This window comes from Nannospalax galili, unplaced genomic scaffold (assembly GCF_000622305.1).
Source record: "Nannospalax galili isolate Female #2095 unplaced genomic scaffold, S.galili_v1.0 scaffold734, whole genome shotgun sequence".
In the NCBI taxonomy this organism is placed as follows: domain Eukaryota; kingdom Metazoa; phylum Chordata; class Mammalia; order Rodentia; family Spalacidae; genus Nannospalax; species Nannospalax galili.
Window position 1 is genome coordinate 4,130,392 of NW_008337073.1, and position 19,335 is coordinate 4,149,726.

The 19,335-nt window shown below is 39.4% G+C and overlaps 1 protein-coding gene across 2 annotated transcripts in view; it reads left to right on the forward strand.

The window, feature by feature from the left end:
• Fgd6 (FYVE, RhoGEF and PH domain containing 6) overlaps positions 1-19,335 on the forward strand; it is a 132,171-nt gene that overhangs the window by 7,158 nt on the left and 105,678 nt on the right. For both annotated transcript variants that reach the window (XM_029563092.1, XM_008832077.3), the window contains exon 2: positions 906-3,291. In XM_029563092.1, coding sequence (XP_029418952.1) covers positions 906-3,291 — 2,386 coding nt within the window. The remainder of the gene's footprint in view (positions 1-905; positions 3,292-19,335) is intronic.

Consider the following 19,335-nt stretch of genomic DNA (forward strand, 5'->3'; position numbering starts at 1 on the left):
CTTTCAGGTTCTTTCTTTTCCTTTACCTCCCTGTTTCCTTTCCATTTTCCTGGTTCCTGTAGTTATGTCTGGATACATACTCACTTATCAGGGTTTGGTTCTTGGATCCATATATGAGGGAGAACATATGTCGATTTTTTTTCCCGAGTCTGTGTTACTTCACTTAGTATAACAGTTCTAGTTCCATCCATTTACCTGCAGATTTCATGATTTCATCTTTCTACTGCTGAGTAAAACTCCATCGTATATATCTTTCAGTTTTTAAAGTCGAAATTCTCTGATTTCTGCATTTATTTTTAAGATTGTTTTGGGCCATTTTATCAAGGTAGACTTCCTTGATAAAAGGCTGTTGAACAGTTCTTGTTTGTATCACTGAGGAAGAGTACTGCTGGTTTATAAGAGAAACTTAGAGAATTACATACTACAGGCAAATTCAATTCTCAGTAGCCAGGAGATGAACTGAAGAACTACTATACAACTCCCAATAGAAGTCAGTGATTTTATTTAGTGTCAAAGTTAGAGGAAAAACAGTAGTAAATTAAGATAGCTAAGTATATCTAAAACTATGGACTACTGGAATGTAAGGACAGCCTAAGGAATTTTAAGAGTAATATTGACTCTGTGTGAGATAATATAATCTACCTGGTAAAATATGTTTATATTGTTTAAAAATGTTTTTCATCAGGTGTGGTGATGCATACCTATAGTCTCAGTATTCAGAGGATTGAGGTATGAGTTTGAGACTAGCCTGAGCTATATTGTACTAAGCTAAGCTAAACAGGGTTGCATACCAAGACCTTGTGCTAGAAAACAAATAAAACACAGGAAAATGTTATCCAGTTTAGTCATACATTCTCTTGTTCATTGGCTACTTTATCATCTAATTATTACTTTTTCCTTTCTAGAGCTTAAGAAGCCACCCTTGGCTCCCAAGCCAAAGTTTGCAGTGGCAAATAATAAGCCAGCTCCCCCCCCAATTGCACCTAAGCCAGACACCATGAATGCTAGTGCTTCTCGGTTAACAAAGAAAACCAAACCAGCAATTGCACCGAAACCAAAAGTTTTGACAGACTCAGTTGTTCCAGATGCTAAGCAGTCACCAAGGAAAATCACCATGAACCTGGAGGAGCACGAACTGGAATTACCTGAAAGCACTGACAAGTTTAATTGCAAAAATGTTGGGGAGCCACACAGTGATTATATTTTACCAACAAGCTCCTACAGTTCTGACTGTATTCATAAGCCTGGGAATTCAGAGAGTCTGTGTGTAAAGCAGCTTGTTTTAGAGCCTCTGGGAATGAAAGAAAATTTAGAAAACAATAAAAATGATGAGTCCTCTTTGACTGCAAAAGGTAGAAGTAAATGGGATTCACATGGTGAAAAGTGCAGGAGCCAGAGCAGAGTAATTTTAAAGGCCAGCTTGCTGGAAGAGAAGCTCAAAGAGGTTTTAACACAGCAGACATCTCCTTGTGCCCCGAGGAAGCACAGCTCCCCAGACAACCCAGAAGTGAATGGTGACTGCAATTCCAGCAGACAGTTCAGAATTGAATTTGCAGGTTTGTCACCTTCCCTGTCCAGTTTTGAAAAAGTTCCTTCTCATCACGGCTGCCACCAAGAGCTTCCTAGGGATGAATCTCAAAATCCTGAGACTTGTCGGGATGACAGTGAAAACAGCAGTGGTCACTTCCATTCATGTGAACCAGATGGCAAAAGGGGGACTTTGCTGTCTTCAGATGGAATTGGTGAGACAACACAAGTCGAAGATCTTGGGCCTTTAGAAATTTCCTTAATACGTCATACCTCAAGATTTCCAACTCCCAAACCCAGGAAGACTCACACTGCCCGGCTACTTCGCCAAAAGTATGTAGATACTCCTAATCAAAGTACTGAAGAACCAGAGACTTCAAACAATACCTCTTCTTGTCTTACTGATGATAGTTTGAAAAACAATAAAGTCGGTGTTCTTCATCAGAATGTTTTCTATAACCAGGAGCAAGTGAACAAAGTGAAGCCAAGGAATAAAAGGGAATTGACTAGTGAGTCCAACAGTGACCGACGAGGCCATTCTGAGAAAGCTGTGTGTCATGAGACATCTTCCTTTGAAGAAGTGACACCTTCTTTAGATACAGACTCTAATTTCAGTTCAGACAGCACAATAGAAGATGGTTCTAGTACATTATCTACTGTGGACAAAGGGACCAGCTTTATAAGATCCAGTGCTCAGTCTTTGAGCCTGCCTAAGCAGGTCAAATTAACTTACAATGCATATCTGCCAACTACGTGTGACCCAGGATCGTCAGTCCTTCAGGTGCAAAAGGAATCTTCCTCAAAAATTGTTCCCAAAAAACCTCAAAGACACAGCTTGCCTGCTTCAGGAATGCTTAAAAAGGCTGCTTCTGATGAACTTGTGGAAAAAAAATCTTATTCTTCAAGTGAAGAAAAAAATTCAGAGAAGGATCTACAAAGAAATCACCTTCAACCTTTGTGTCCCCTAAACCATGGTATAACATCATCATCCTTTGATAAGCCCAAACCAATTTCAGAAAAGCCAGTATGGAAATTACCTCATCCTATTTTACCCTTTTTAGGGAACCCAGAATCCTTGAAGTGTGTCACTTTATCCTCAAATAATGAGCCTCCTATTGCCTTATCGAAGCCAAGAGCAAAATCATTATCTGCTGTGGATATGGACAGGTGCAATAAGCCTTGCAAAGAGCCTCCTAAGAAAACCTCTTTTAAAAAGTTGCTTAATGTGAAACTGTCCATTGGTTTCATGAAGAGTGACTTTCAGAAATTTAGGTCAAAAAGTAGCCAGCATGGAGATGCCACTACAGGACATGTGCTCAGTACAGGGCAGCAAGGGCTTGAAAGTGATTGGCATGGTTTGCTGATAGGAGAAAAGAGAAGTAAAACCATCAAGGCATATTCTGCAGATAATTGCAGCCTAGAATCTCAGAAGATGAAGAAGTCTTGGGATCAGATGAGTACAGCGAATGGTCAGAGAGCTGAGTCTTTGGATGACCAGATGCTCTCCAGGGATTCATCTTCTCAGGTGCCCTGCAAGTCTATTACAAGTGACAGTGCACCAGAGTATGAAAATGTACGCCATTATGAGGAGATACCCGAGTATGAGAATTTACCATTTCTTATGGCTGGAGGGAAAACTCCAGAGTTGGAATGGCAGAATTGCAGCAGTGTGGAGGACACCGATGCAAACGTTTATGAGGTGGAAGAGCCCTATGAGGCTCCAGATGGCCAGCTGCAACTTGAACCTAAACATCAGTGTTCCAGGTAAGACACAGGTGCCAGATAGACCTGCACTTTTGTATGTGTCGTGGTAGTGAGCTTCAACAACTCTATGATAAAGGAATGCAGAGAGGAAAATCACTTAGTAAGGAACTGATTTCAGAAGAGTAGAGGGAACTAGTTCCATGTACAGCCTCTTTTTATCATACAGTGGGAATGGGTATTTGCATTGCAAGCTTGTGAAACTTATTATAGTAGCTGATTCAAAGAATTTAAATAGTGGCAATATACTTGCTACAAAGAAGGGCTTAGAGCAAAGGTCCCAGGGCTTCCCTGGTGCACCACCTTAGAACCTTAAACAGGAAAGTGGTTAATTCAGTGAACTTTATTTTCCAAGTGTAGGAAATCTAAAGTTATTGAAATCCATGCATTTACATACGGTGCCATTGTCAGGTGAAAATTCTAGATTTCTGAGGTTGCCGGTCTTAAGGATTATATATTTTACTTGTAAGCTAATTGCTGACTTTAGGTAACTATAGGGAGAATTCAGGAAGGGTAATTAGTCTTCTTTCTCCCTTTTGAATATACTCTTCCCACATTTGGGAATCCCTCCTCCATCCTTTCTGGTGTTATGAAGTTTTTTTGGTAAACACTTCCTGCTCTCAACCTCCAGTTATCTTGTGATGTTCTTTCTGCCTATGTCTTAGTCTTTCTGAGGGCATATTGTTTGTTGGTGTATCTTGCATTGTGTATTCAGTTTTTTTAAAAAAAGTATTTATTAATCATTGATGATTTCATGCATGTCTATAAAGTATTTTGATCAATTTTTGCCACCTGTTACCCTCTCATCTTCCTCTACTCCCATTAAATTTTCTTCTTCCCAATAAGTCTCCCTCTTATTTCATGTCTTTTTTGTTTATTTATGTATTGCCCTTGTGACCCACTGAGTTGAATTCTGGTTGCTTGTATGAGCATGAATGGGGAATTATCTACTGGAGCATGGATACATTAACAGTGGTTATACCATGAAAGAAACAGCATTCAGTTTTAAGCTTCCCGAAGAGTTCTAGTCCTATCTTTTTAATCCTGAATAAGGCCAAACAAGGGGCCCAAGATCTGTAGATGTGGTCTGGGCATAGGGGAGAATGAATGAAAGAGTCAAAGGAACAGGGAGTTGCTTCCGTCTTGCTCTGTGGTCAGTCACAGAAGCAGCCTTTGCATTGTGCTTACAGTGTTTCTTTGTATTTAGCAATAAAAGCTCATGAAGTCTTTGGATTATTCTTAGGCTGCAAACCAAATCTTTGAGTACTCAAGTCTTAAAATGTGACCTGTAGAAATGCTAACATATCTAGGTTATAGTGGGATCTCTAAAAGGTTGGACATTAGTCAATTGGTACAGCAAATAAAAGAGATTATTTTGAGTTACTTTAATTTTCAGATGCTTTCTTGGTGTTTTTCTTATCATTGTCTTTACCTTTCCTCTTTGTACCCATAAAAACCTCCTTAATTCTCTTGCCCAATCTTTCTTACAGCTGACCTCATTTTATTTATATTTGTTCCTCAATGTTCTTGTCTAGGCAAAAGCCTCTACCTTAGCACAAATATTTTGACAGAATGAGAGTTAATATCCAACTATTTAATGTAAAATTTGTCTTTTTTCATTGATTTTATTTGTTTCTTTTGGGTTTTTTTGTTTTGTTTTGTTTTTGAGATGGGGGTTTCCCTATAGCCCCAGCTGACCTGGAACTCACTATGTAGACCAGGCTGGCCTGGAGCTCACAGTGATCTGCCTGCCTCTGGATGCTGGGATTAAAGGCATGTGCCACTACACCCATCTTATTGGTATTTTTAATGTACTTTTACATGTTTTTTACATGTGTGTATGTGCATGACTTTTATAATGAATTAGGTTAGTTTCTTCAAGGTATACTGCTATCCTTGGCTATGATAACATTTTTTTCTTGAAGTGAGAGGCTTGATCCCACTTCAGGGGGTTTGTTCCCTGTTGGTTCTCGAATTTCAATCCTCAGGGTTTACCACTATCTTCTATAAAGGCTTTTTCACTTCTGGAACTTGTTATTTGTCTGTACTGCTGGCTTGAAGAGAACCAGATTTGGAGGGGTTAATGTACACAGCCAGCCAGTGCAGGTGGTCAGGCATTCATAAGGAGGACCATTCTGGAGTATACAGGAAACCAAGGGCAGCATTGGATGGCATGCAAGTTGTCAAGTAGGACAGCTTTTGAAATTCTCCTTTCACACAGTTTTGTTTAGGCCTAGAGTAGGGAGACCTCAACAGGCTTTGAACTACCTAAAATGTGCCAGCTAAACCCAAAATCTTCGGAATCAGACTCACAGAGAGCTTGTTCTTTTTGTAAACAGTGACTAGTCAGACAAATGCAGGTCCTCATGAGGCAGACTCTTGGACATACTGAAATAAGGTAAATGAAAAACTGAGAGGCGAGCTGAGAGGATTCAAGTCCTGAGTGGTAAGTCTGTTTTCTGCAAATGTAGTCCTGTGCCTCGGGATAATTAATCTAGAGTCCTGGCTGGGCATGTAGCTCAGTGGTCAAGCACTTGCCTAGCATGCTAAGGGTAGTGCTTAGCAATGTCTCAGCCCTCAGGGAAGGGAGTCTGGGTCTTCTCTAAGGCACTGGGTCAGGGTATCACTAGCTTTGGAGTCTGTATTTAAGCAATAAAAGATCCAGTAAGTGAACCTATTTGGCAGACTTGGAGGTATCCCATGTGGTCACTTTCTTTAAAGTGTAGATATTTCATAAATCTGAACATTTTCAGTGTATGACATCTTTCATTTATCAGGAAATAATTAAATAGTAGACATTCCCAAATTCTGAATAGGCTTGTATATCAAAATTTCATGATAATTGTAACTCGGTGTTTCCCCCAAATAAACAGTGTTGAAGATGAAGGTAAAGGTATTTAACCCCAAAGCATATTTGTTAGTATCTAGGCCCTCCTCTCCCTGCTCCAGCTGAACTTTCTTGGGTTTTCTGTGTGATCCCCTGAGATGCAAGCTGGGACTGAGGTTGGAGCGCTGGCCAGAGTGGGACTGAACACCTGGAATCTCTGAAGAGCAAATCCTCTTGGCCAACTCAGCGACTCAGCAGGGTTTGTGGTGAGATGACTAATGAAGAATGAGGAAATTGGGGGGCTGGGCTTCCTGTGAGAGAGACTTATAAAGAACAGGGAATGATAAGGAGGAAAAGGTGGAGTGGTCAGAGTTTAGTAAGCAAAGGATTACTTCCTTTTTTTTTGATAATGCCTATCCTTCTCTCATCCCATTTTCCTTTGCTAAACTAACTTCATGGTGGTGCTCTTCTGACCCCTGGCAGGAGTCAGTAGAAATTGGAGAGAAGAAAGAGGATAAAGAGAGGCACTGGGAAGCCCCAGACTGGGAAAGATGAACAACCAAATCTGAAGGGAAGGAGGCCATCTACAGACCTAAGCAATGGTATTCCCAGAAAGTCACTGTTTGCTCTCACAGCTCTTGGTTCTCAAAAGTGGTTTTATTGAAAGTCAGACTGTGAATTACTCTGGAATATTCTAGTATGTTTTGTTTTATTTTGTTTATTCTAGTGCAGTTTTGTTTGTTTTTTGAAACAGGGTCTCACTATGTAGCCCTGGCTACCTGGAACTCACTGTGTAGAACTGGCTGGACCTGAACTCAGAGATGTGCCTGCCTCTGCTTCTAGAATTCTGAGATCAGGGATATGTACTGGCTGGACTTGGGGCAGTTGTTTGTTTTTTGAGTCTCAGTCCAGGCTGATCTGGAACTCTGTGTAGCCCAAGCTGACCTCAAACTTGTAACCCTCTTGCCCCAGTCCATGTCCTACCTGCTGAGTTATGGGATGCTGGGATTATGGGCATGGGTCACTATGCAGGGCAGGGATCAGACCTCTTTCCTCAAATGTTTCAGACATCAGAAACCTGAACCAATCAGCAGGCTGCATAGTTTCTGTTTCACTGAGTGCAGATGATGATGACTGTTCAGTGACTACTACTTTTACTTAGGAAGCTTGATTCATAAGGAAGTTCATAGAATTAAGGCCATTAATGTTACTGAATTATGGAATAATCAGCAAAATAATAGCATACAGTTGGAATTTTACTTTGGAAATTGAGGCAGATTTCTTGATTCTATGAAGACGAAAGCTTTCTCAGGAAACATACCAGATTTTTCCTGTGAAACATTTCTTTGTTCTTAAGATAAGCACCTAAAAAATGTGGCAATAGGGTTTTTTTTTTAAGTGATCCAGCAAACTCTTAAGTTTACTTTTTCCATAGATATTAACGTGTATCAAGCATTGTGTGTTCACAGATGAGATAGGTGTTTACTGGAAGGACCTTCCCCTAGTGATGCAATAGATGATCACAGCACAAGATAATCCTATTGAAAGTTGTATGGCCTAGCAGGGTATTGAAGACAGCCTTGGGCTGGGGTGCAGCTCTGTGGTGCTTGCCTAGCATGCGGGAGATCTTAGGTTCAGTCCTCAGTGCCACAAAAACAAGCAAACAAGTCAAACTTAAAGGTGTGATGACGCTTGATTCGAAGCTTTTAAAGTGGACAGGGTCAGAGTTGGCATTCAAGAGGTGTTTTTTTGAACTGTGGAAAAGGCATGTTAGTGATACTCTAGGGGGGAGACGCCTGATTGCAGACTGAGACAGAAGTAGGATCAGAAATGGAAATTGTTGTTCCTGAAACTGTGCCCAGAAGTCCTTGTCTTTTAACAGGTTTGCATTTATCTTTTAGTCTTCAAGAAACAAAATTCAAAATAAAGCCAATAGACCTCAGAATAGTTTCTTTTTCATTAATCTATATAACTTCATTCCTGGTGAAGATTGAATACCAAGTTTTTGGTTGTTTCCCTCTATGTTAAATGTGGGACTGGGCTTAATACACTGTCCAGTGGCTTTACATGTGTGTCACATCGTTGCATGGCATCTGTACAATGAGGAGCAGACCTGGCCTCACAGATAACTGGTTGCATTTACCATCTGGCTGTATTTTAGTATTGTGATTAAAGGATAAATTAATAGCACTAATGAGCAATTTCTATGTCTTCATAGCACAGATAAGAGTCTGCAAAGCTAGAAGGTAGGGTTGGGACAAATCATGTCTCAACAGCAGCAGCCCTTTCCTGTCAGTTATTTTCAGCATCAGCACAGGAAATATCAAAAATTTGTATGCCTCTTTAACTTTGTGTTTCTTATGCTGGAATCCTAGTCACACAGTTTTGGCAAATTTGTTTGTTTACATACTTACCCTGTATTTGACATGGCGGCTGGAAGCATTGAGTCTTATTTCTTTGCAATAAAGCCTTTCTTTTTTTCCTTTTAAATATACGTTGGACATTTGTAAATTGCATGATCTTATCCAACTATATTGCATCATTTTTTTTCCTGCCAGAACAGATAAAGTGAAATCCGTGAACAGATAAAGTGATATGTTTTCATGTGGTTGGGTGTCTTACGCTTTGTTTGAGCCAGAGTCTCATTATACAACTCAAGCTGGCTTCAAACTCAAGATCCATCTCCCTCAACCTCTTAAGCTCTAGGATTAAAGGCATGCAATGCCATACTCAGCTTACTTTATACTTTTAGGAGCTAATTTTGGCCAGAGATAGAAAATGTGTGCGTGTGTGTGTGTGTGTGTGTGTGTCTGTCTGTCTGTCTGTCTGTCTGTCTGTCTTCTGTCCTAATTGGTAACAAGATATTGTTTTGAGATAGATAAAATTATATATTTAAGGGGGAAAGGTGGCATTATTAGTTTTAGAATTAATTGAGTAGTTTTCTGCCGTGAGTTTTTTTGTTTTTGTTTTGTTTGTGTTCATGTGAGTGCAGGTGAACGAGTATTGCAGTGTACTGTATGTGTGGAAGTTGGAGAATAAACTCAGGTGTCAGTCCTCACCTTCTACCTTGTTTGAGACAGGATCTCTGTTTTTCACTCCTAGAAACACCAGGTCTATGAACACCAGGCTAGCTGGCCTGCAAGCTTCCAGGGATTCTCCTCTCTGCCACTGCCCATCTCAACATAGGAGCACTGGGATTATAGACAGTTGCACTACCACACCAGCTTTCTATGAGTTCTAGGGCTTCGAACTCAGGTCCTCCTGCTTGTGTGGCAAGCACCTTATGTACTGATCCATCTCCCCTGCCCTTTATTATGTTTTTTGGATTAAAAACTCAACAGTAGGGAGTCTTAGCCCTTAAGAGCACTGACTACTCTTCCAGAAGACACGTTTCATTCCTAGCACCCGTGCCAGTCATTCACAACTGTCTGTAACTCCAGCCACAGGGGATTCAACATTGCCTTCTGGCCTCTAGAGGTACCTGTATATTCATGGCATACATTTGCAAACACACATAAATAAATTTTTTTAATTAAAAAGTGCTCAGCTGTGGAAAACTATTTAACTCAAAAATGATGCCACCTTTTTTAGTTTGCTCATTAATAATAGCACTAACATTTTCCTCCTTGAATGTACCAGTATTCAAGAGTCAAGAGAACTCTTTCTCTGTTTTATTAATGCCACAGTCTTATTTCCCATTTTTTTTTAAACATACTAGGCTAGTAACCTAACTTCTGCTCTAAAAATCAGTCAGAGTTTCAGACATCTTAATGAGTTTGATCCATTTACAGATTAGTAATTGTCTGATAATCTTTACCTGTCACTTCCTTATAAGAATTACATGTGCAAACCTGTCATACCTGCAATCCAGCACTTGGAAGGAGATAGAGGCTAGAGGATCAGGCATTCTAGGTCATCCTTGGCTACATAGTGAGTTCAAGGTCAGTCTGGGCCTTGTGAGACACAATCTGGAAAAGAAAGAAAAAAGAAATTGCAAATGCTTGGGGGAAAACAAGGGGTCTCCTGGTCACTCTTTCCACATCTGCCTTTTTTTTTTTCCTTTTTTTTGTGGTCTTTTTGAGACAGGGTCTTTCTGTAGCCCCAGTTGACCTGGAACTTACTGTGTAGAATAGGCTGGCCTTGAACTCACAGAGGTACTCCTACCTCTACCTGGGATTAAAAATGTGTGCCACCATGCCTGGCTTCACACCTGCCCTTTTCCCAGAAGTTCACTTTAGGATTTCCAAGAAAGAAATCAGAAGCCCATTTTGTAAGGCATTTTCTGAAGTTATTCTACTTGTATGAAAACTAGATTCTTTAGTAGGTTAGTGTGCTGAGGAGGAAAATGTGACTTGGGAAGGAAACAGAATGAAGAGGTAGGGAAGGTGAACTTCTTCTGGAATGATCTCCAGGTGGTTCAGGGAAATTCCAGATGCAGGCTCCTGTTTGTACCCAAGAGGACAAGTGTGTTTACATCTCAGGAGTTCCTAAATAATGCTTGTGCTTGTAGAGGATGTTAAAGCTTCCATGTTCCACTAGATGATTCTTTAAATCTGTCATCTTGTCCTGGAGTCTCAGAGATGAATTTTATTTAGAGAAAGCCCCTTTGGATTAAAGAAGTGAAATATTTATATTAGCCTATTTATTTTAATGCCTTTTTGGTAAGGGGTACAGTCTTGCTATTTAGCCCTAGCTGGCCTGGTACTCAATTATAGTAGCCCAGATTGTCCTTAAACTTGGAGCAATCTTCCTGCCCTGGCCTCCCCTCTCCTGAGATTATAGGTGTGTTCCACAAGCCTGGCTTTAATCAATTTTAAAACTAGGGCTGGAGATGTAGCTCAGTTAGTTGATCAAGTGTTTGCCTGGCATGCACAAGGCCCTGGGTTCAATCCCTAGCACTACACAAAATCATGTATGATGGCACATAGCTGTAATTCTAGAACTCTTGGAGTGGAGGCAGGAGGATCAGAAGTTTAAGGTCATCCTTGACTATATAACAGGCTTCAGGCCAGCCTGGGCTATATGACACTCTGCTTAAAAAACAACAAAAATACTGGGGCTGGAGAGATGGCCCAGTGGTTAAGAGCACTTGCTGCTCTTGCAGAGGACCCAGGTTCAGTTTTCAGCACCCACATGGCAATTCACATCTGTCTGTAACTCCAGTGCCAAGGGATCTAATGCCTTCTTCTAACCTCCATGGATATTTCATATACATGCAGGCAAAACATTCATACACATAAAATAGATCTTAAAAATATTTAAAACTATATTGGGTTCAGAGAAAAGTTTATATTATAGTACATTTTGGCTTTGGAAAGCTAAGAAGTACTGACACTAAAAAAATACTGAATTTGGACTGGATGTGGTGGCTCATGCTTTTAATCCAGCACTTGGGATGTAGAAGCAAGAGGATCTCTGTGAGATCAAGGCCAGCTGGGGTTACAGGGAGACCCTGTCTCAAAACAACACAACAACAACAAACAAAATACTGAATTTAAAGGCTAAGTTCAAAGATGGGCATGTAGACATATGCCTTTACTTCCAGCACTTCCCAGACTGAATCATGAAGGTTGGGAGCTGAGTTCAAGACCAGTCTGGATTGTGAGACCCTGTTTCAAGAGGAAAAGAGACAGAAACACAGAAAAGCAAGTAACTAGTGTTTTCTTTTCTGGTTGCTAAAGAAAAATTGCTTTGTTGGTGTAATTTGCTTCTGATAATTTTGTTTGTGGATTTCTGTAGGAAAAAGAGAATTTATGAGTAGTTTTGACATTGAGCAAAGATAATCTATCACAGAAGTTATAAAAATAGGCATGACCCAGTAGCTGGTCAGTGAAGGAAAGTTCTGTGATGCTAGTTCCAGGAAGAGCAGTTGTCTTCTGTAGTGATCTTTCTCAGATTTCTCAGTCTTTCTTGTTCACATATATATTCTTGTTAGTTTCACTTGAGTGAATTGATGCTGGGCATAGAAGCACATGCCTTTAATCCCAGCACTGGGGAGGCAGAGGCGGGTGGATCTCTGTGAGTTCAAGGTCACCCTGGTCTACATAGCGAGTTCCAGGCCAGGGGGCTACAGGGAGACCCTGTCTCAAAAAGAAAAAAAATGAGTGAATTGATGTACAACTGTATTAGGTGTTATTATAGCACTTTATAATGTGAAGAAGTTGAATCATGTTGACAAAATGATTTTATGAAAATGAATGATAATGGAAATGCAGCTGGATTAATAATTGGAACTCCATTCTTCAAAAGCCTGTGTGCTAGAGTCTCTTGTGTCAAGTATTTTGGTTTCTGCTACAGGAAAGGTAAAATAATAAACACTGAACAAAGAAAATCAGTTTCCCCCGAACATTTGAATTAAAATAAAAAAGGAAAACAAGCGTGTTTAGTCTTTTAAGTCTGAAGTGGTGTGGCTGCTTGTTCTTTTAGCTCATGTGTATTGAGTTGAAAACTTTCTGTTTTACTTAGATCATTTATTTTTTCAAAGTCAGCCTCTTGATAATATTTATATAGGTGGCTATACTTGGATATATCCTGATATCATTTGAAACATTATAAAGAATAGATTTGGGTTGTAATAAATAGCTTTTTGTGCGTGATTTTCTAAATCTTAAATGCAGTTCTGATTTTGTTTGTTTTGTTTTTGTTCTTCTTGAGACAGGTCTCCCTGTAGCCCCAGCTGACCTGGAACTCCCTATGTGGACCAGGCTGGCCTCAAACTCACAGAGATCCGCCTGCCTCTGCCTCCCAAGTGCTGGGATTAAAGGCATGCACCACCACGCCTGGCTAGAGCAGTTCTGATTTTGAAAATTACTTGGTGGCTGTAAATTCAAGTCCAGAGAATGTATAGAAAAGGGTAGTTTGTAACTTTACCTTCAGTCTTTCTGTTGGTCTTTGGATGTATCAGCAGTCAAAAGTAAAGAGATTTCAACTTAGACAACTAGCTTTATCACTTTTTGGTTATTCTTTCTCCACCTTCATGTGAGGAGGCTAAATGACAGCCCATTTGACCACTCTGGTCAGGTTATGGGAGATGGTTTACAAATCCAGGTATGGTTTACTTGGTGGCATAAGTTTTTGACATTAATTTGCAGAAGTTTTGGGGAGGTGCATATTCAAACTAAGCAGATGCTTTCAGTTTGCGATTTTGGATGGAGGTTAGAGATTGGCTCACTATGTTGCCTGCTGGTCCTAAGTCATCCTTCTGCTTCAGCTTCAGCATACTACCAAACCTGTCTCTCAAATATCTGAGACTAGCAATACATTTTAAAAACACTTTCTTACCTCACACTACCTAACTCCATCAATCCAGTGTTTTCTCTGCCTCACCAAAAGTCAGAACCATATAATGTCAAGTATTAAAAATGCTGTTCATATCAATTAGCATGGATTTAATGCTACATTGCTGTTAACATTGCTGATATGCCAAGCATTATGCTAGGGACTCTTGAATGTATTACTTAGTCATTATTCTGTAAGGTAGATCTCTTTTTGTTTGAGACAGGGTCTCCCTATAACTTCAGCTAGCCTGGAACTTGTGTAGACTATACTGACCTCTATCTCACTGAGTTCCCTCTGCCTCTACCTCTGCTCCTGCCCCTGCCCCATGTGCTGGACTCAAGGTGTGCACCACCACACCCAGCTCCTTATGAGGTTAAGCAACTTGCTCAAGGACATACAGATAACACATTGATAAATGAAGAGTTGAAGAAGAGTTCAGATTCTGAGACAAACCGATTTAAATCAGGGCATCATCATGTCATTCTTTGCTGTTAACTGTAGTTTTGATATTATTTTATTGTGCTTAATATTGGTAGAGGTCTGTGAATCTTCTATCCAATAAACATGATGGTAAAACTATTCCCATCCTGAATCTACTTATAATGTATAGGGAAAACAGAGATTCCTACAGCGACATGAAGGTACATTAATTAATAAGTATTGTCGGAGGGCCCAGCATTTTCATGTAAGATTGAGGTGAGGCAATAGGTGCTTTAAACTTTGGAAACTGAGTTATGTCATATTTTCATTTGGTCTATTTAGTGACTGCCACTGTTCAAAGCAAGTCGAATGTGGTTTCTGTCACTCAGTAGTTGAGTGTGGCAATTTGAGACATGGAAAGAAATATGCATGGCTCACATTTCTCATTTACATGAGTGGCTTTTTTAGTCTGTTATTTTCTGTTCCTCATTTCATACTGTCAATTATATTACCTTTAGAATACTCTAAATTTAATAAAATTAATCATTCTTTGTAGATTTCCCAAAGTAAACAATTTTGTAAGATTGTATAATAAGATGATAACCCTTGTCTTTTTTTTTTTTTTTTTTTTTTTTTGTGAGGCAAGGTCTCATTATGTAGACCAGACTGGCCTCAAACTTGTGTTCTTCCTGCCTCAGCTTCCTAAACACTGAAGTGACAGGCATGTGCCAACATTCCTGTCTACCCTTATTATCTTAGTGAAAAAAATAGGCTTAAAGAGTTGGTAGGGCTTTTCCCCTAAAGAGAGATTAATGGTAGGTGGTTAATCAAATCTTACAAGATGTATGCTTCCTGGAGACTTGGAGTACTGAGTTAGTAAGACCTGGACATTTGGTGCAGATATGATTCAGCCAGGAAAGATGTAGGGAAGTTCCTAGATAGAACTGCTAACCTTGTTGCTGGGGCTCCAAAGAAGGTCAGTCCCTAACCTCACCCTGCCAGAGGCTTGCTGGGTTGGTTTGTTTGTTTGTTTCCTTAGTGTATCAGAAACAGACTTAAACCTACATAATCCATTTGGCCTGTAGGGGGGTGAGGGTGGTATCCAGTCATCATAGATCGCTTTGTAACTTTTTATTTGGCACCTCTTCATTTTGCTTAGGCTCAATTGACTAAAGGTTGTCTCCTTTTAAGCAAATAACTGCCACAAACCACATTTAAATTTCTTCTCCACATCTCTTGAATATTTTTGCACTATTTACATATATTAATTACTGTGCTAGTTGCAACAGGTTTCTCTAAAGTAAGCTGGGTAAGACGTTTACTTGGCAGTAAAATTAGGCAGATACCAGTACATGAAAATGCTTAAACTGTATTTCAGTTAAAATATACTGCAATTCAGTTTCATCTAAATTAAAGTTTACCCAGAATGGCAACATGGTTAGCCTGGTGGTCAGGAGGTTTCCTTATCAGCATGTAAGTACAGGCTTGTAGTGTTTAGTCTACAGGTGTGGACACACATGTTATATATGTTTCACTGCCATATATCACTCACTTCTAGCCTTTCTTTTCCCACACATTTCATGTGTTAAGATTGGGTGGAAAAGGGACAGTGGTGAGCTGCTGGTCTGACATTGTTTGAAGGAGGCTGGTGAACTCTGCAGCCTCAGTCTGCCCGTATTCATGGCTGGGGCTGGAAGATTCTGCCCCGAAGACAGTTGGTTTCAAAGGCTTCTGATGCTCGTGTGACTGTAGTGATGTTCTAACTGCTAGTGGGGATATTTTTGGATGTTTTCCCCCCTTAATAGCTTATTGGTTACTTCAGAGACAGTTGGAGTTATACATTTTATTTCTTGGACTTTACATAGTAGCGTGTGTGTGTGTGTGTGTGTATACACACACATATATAATTTATAGTAAAATAAATTTTTACTTTTAGTTTTGAGACAAGGTCTTGCTATATGACCTAGAATTCTTTGTGTAGCCCTGACTGGCCTGGAATATTCTTATATATAGACCAGGCTAGCCATGAACTCACAATAATCTACTGTACCTGGCTAGTTTTTTACTCTTATAGAAATGAATTAACTTCTTATTTATGTCAAGAAGCAAATAATTGTTTCCTGTTATGTCCCTTCTTTAGACATTTCTCAGGTTTAGAAATTGAGGTGAGAACAACCTAGAAGACAGATATAAAACACAGTTCCCACTCTTAAGGGAGCTTATAGTCTAGTCTGTTTTTGTTCATGGAAATTGTTATTGATGCAATTATAGATTCAAATATAGCAAAGAAACAGTAAAGAGAGAAACTAAGCAAACTTTGCCTTGATCTCTTCAATGATAGCATTTTATAAAACTGTAATAAAATATCACAACCAGATAGTAACATTGACCCAATTCACTGAGCTTTAGATTTCCCCAGATTCTGCTTCTTGCTGTTAAAACCCATACTCATGCTGGGCATGGTGGCGCATGCCTTTAATCTCAGCACTCGGGAGGCAGAGGCAGGCAGATCTCTGTGAGTTCAAGGCCAGCCTGGTCTACATAGTGAGTTCCAGGTCAGCTGGGGCTACAGGGAGATCCTGTCTCAAAAAAGGACCAAAAAAAAAAAACCCATACTCACCTCTCTCCCCAATCCCTGGCAAGTACTAATCAATTTTAAAAGTTTTGATCATTTCAGGAATGTTGTATAAAATGCAACCATGCAGAATATAGCCTTTGGGGATTAGCTTTTTTCCTTCACCATGATTCTCTGTTAGGTCCATCCAGTTGTATGTATGAGTAGTTCTTTTCTTTTTCTTTTGTTACTGAGTAGTACTCTAGTTAAATGAAAGGCTGTTTTTACTGTCTGGTTCTTGCAAATAAAGCTGTAATGAGCATTCATTTGAGTCCAAGTTTTTTTTTTGATACACATTTTCATTCCCTAGGATAAATATCTAAAAGCACAATTGTGTGTTGTGTAATAATTAGACACTTAGTTTTGTAAGAAATTATCAAATTTAAAATATCGTTTATCATTATTGTGTGTGTACAATGGGGGAGGGCAGGGGTGGTGTGTATGTATATGGCAGTTAAAGGACAACTTCATGGAGTTGATTTCTCTCCTTCCACCTCTATATGGGTTCTGGGGATCGAACTCAGGTAATCAGACTTGAGCAGCAAGCACTTTACTGTCATCTTGCCAGCCCAGAAATTATCATATGTTCCATAGTAGGGGTGCCATTTTACTTTCACTGCTGCATTTTATGAATGGGGTCTAGTGTCTGAGCATCCCTGCTGACAGCAGGTGTTTATCATTGATTTTTAGTTTGTAGATAGTGATATCCCATTGCACTATAATTGTATTTCCTTGGTGGTTACTGATTTTGAATACCCCTTCACCACCTAATCTGTCAACTTTGTCTTCTTTGGTGAAATCTCTATTTCTTTTCTTGCTTGTGTTCTTTTTTGCAGTATTAGGGGTCAAACCCAGGGCTTTACGTTAACAGGTACTATACCACTGAACTACACCCTAAGCCCTCTCTTTCTCTTTGTTTTCTACAGAGAGTTCTTGTCTTATTATTTGTCTTATTATTTTGAGGAAGGGTCTCACTAAGTAGCCCAGGCTGGCCTGGAACTCATCATTTTTCCACCACAGCCTCCTGAGTGCTCAGATTGCAGATGCACATCAGTACACCCCGCTTGGTTTGTTATTTATTTATTTGTTTGTTTGTTTGTTATTTTAAGAATTATTTTCTAATTAAATATCATGGCACCCTACTCCCTAGAAAATCAAATTCAGCACTTCCAGTCTCATAATCTTGTTACCCATTTACACTCATCTGACCACTCTGTCCCCTTCACAGCTTTGTTTCTTTGTCTAGTAAGCTCTTGACCCAGACATTATTTCTTACCCTTCTTGACTTAACTCAGTGTGATCCTTCAGTGGATATTGTGTCTTCTTTTTCTCCCCCTCCCCCTCCCTCCCTTTATTTCTTTTTTTAGGATAGGATCTCATATAGCCAAGGCTGGCCTCAAACTCAAGTACTAGAGGATAGCTTGAACTTCTGATCCTCTTACCTCTATCTCCCAAGTCCTGGGATGACAGGCAGGGGCCACCAAGCTTAATTTTATGCAATGCTAGGGATTATGCCTGCTAGGCAAGCACTGTGTCAGCTGAGCCACATCCCCAGCCCTTCCGCTTCTGATTTAGGAAAAGGAACAAAAATATTCCTGTGCACACCCTGTTGTTCTCTATCCATTTATCTGGTTTCATTTTTCTTTCACCACTTCCTGTTCCTTTCAGTGTATTTATCTGTTTGAGCATGTCTCTTCTAGAATGTAGGCTACATGACTACAATGTATTATATTACATTGCTTTATCACCAGTGTGGAGAACAGTGCTTGGCATGGAGTAGGAACTTAGTAAATGTTTGAAAGAATGGATGAGGCAATAATTTTTGTATATCTGTTTCTCCATTCTCTTTCATAGCCTACTGCCTAGCATATACTATTCATATTATCATAAAAATAATAGATAGGGTTTGCTGTATTTTTACTATATATCAAGCAGTGCATGGTACCCCTTTCCTAGGTCTTTTACAGTTGTATAGCACTAACTCATCATTCTTTATTGATACTTTGTTAGTCTCTCTCTCCACCCACAAATACATGAGTATAAACATTGTGAGAGATCACAAGCACCTTTGTACCCTTGGCCCCAGGAGATCCTGGCACAAATGAGATGATTACATCTGTAAAAATAATGGTCAGGTTAAATATTGCTGTTACTTATGTGAGGTCAGAATCTCAGAATCTAGCTGCATTTTGAGTAAACTAGTGTCCTACTGACCAGGCTTCCAGAATGCACAGGAAACACCTGCTAATTTTGGAACGCAATTATACTGATTGGGAGAATTACTGCCAAAACAACAACAAACCTAAGGGATTGGGGATTTAGCTCAGTGGTAGAGTGTTTGTCTAGTAAATGTGAAGGCCCAGGGTTCAAGCCTCAGCTCTGAGGGAAACAAACAGAAAACCCCCACTGCCCTACAACAACAAGAATTACTGTTGTTTTTAAAAGAGAGTTCCTTTGGAGAAGAGAAAATGAATTAAGAAGCTTTTTAAAAAATTATTTATTTAATAACCATATAATTAGAAGAAGCATTTCATTACAACAGCATTGACATATTTAATAACAATTTCCAGAGCTAAGATATATCTCTTTCAAAATTGACTGTAAATTTTTAGGTTCACAGTTGAATTAATACAGTTATACAATATTGAACTCTGTATAAAGCCCATAAGACATAAAATTGAATGAGGTTTTAACCTTTAAGAAACATCTGCATTTCATTTTAAAATATTTCTGATCTCTATATATATGATTATTACTAGTCACAATCAGTTGCTTTCTGAGCTCCTTGGCCTCTGAGCATGGATATAAAGTCATCAGGTAGATTGCAATGGTAATGTTTTTCACATCTGCTTATTATTAACAAGCAAATTTTTATGCTTTGAAGAATTGTTTTTACTTTTTAAAAATT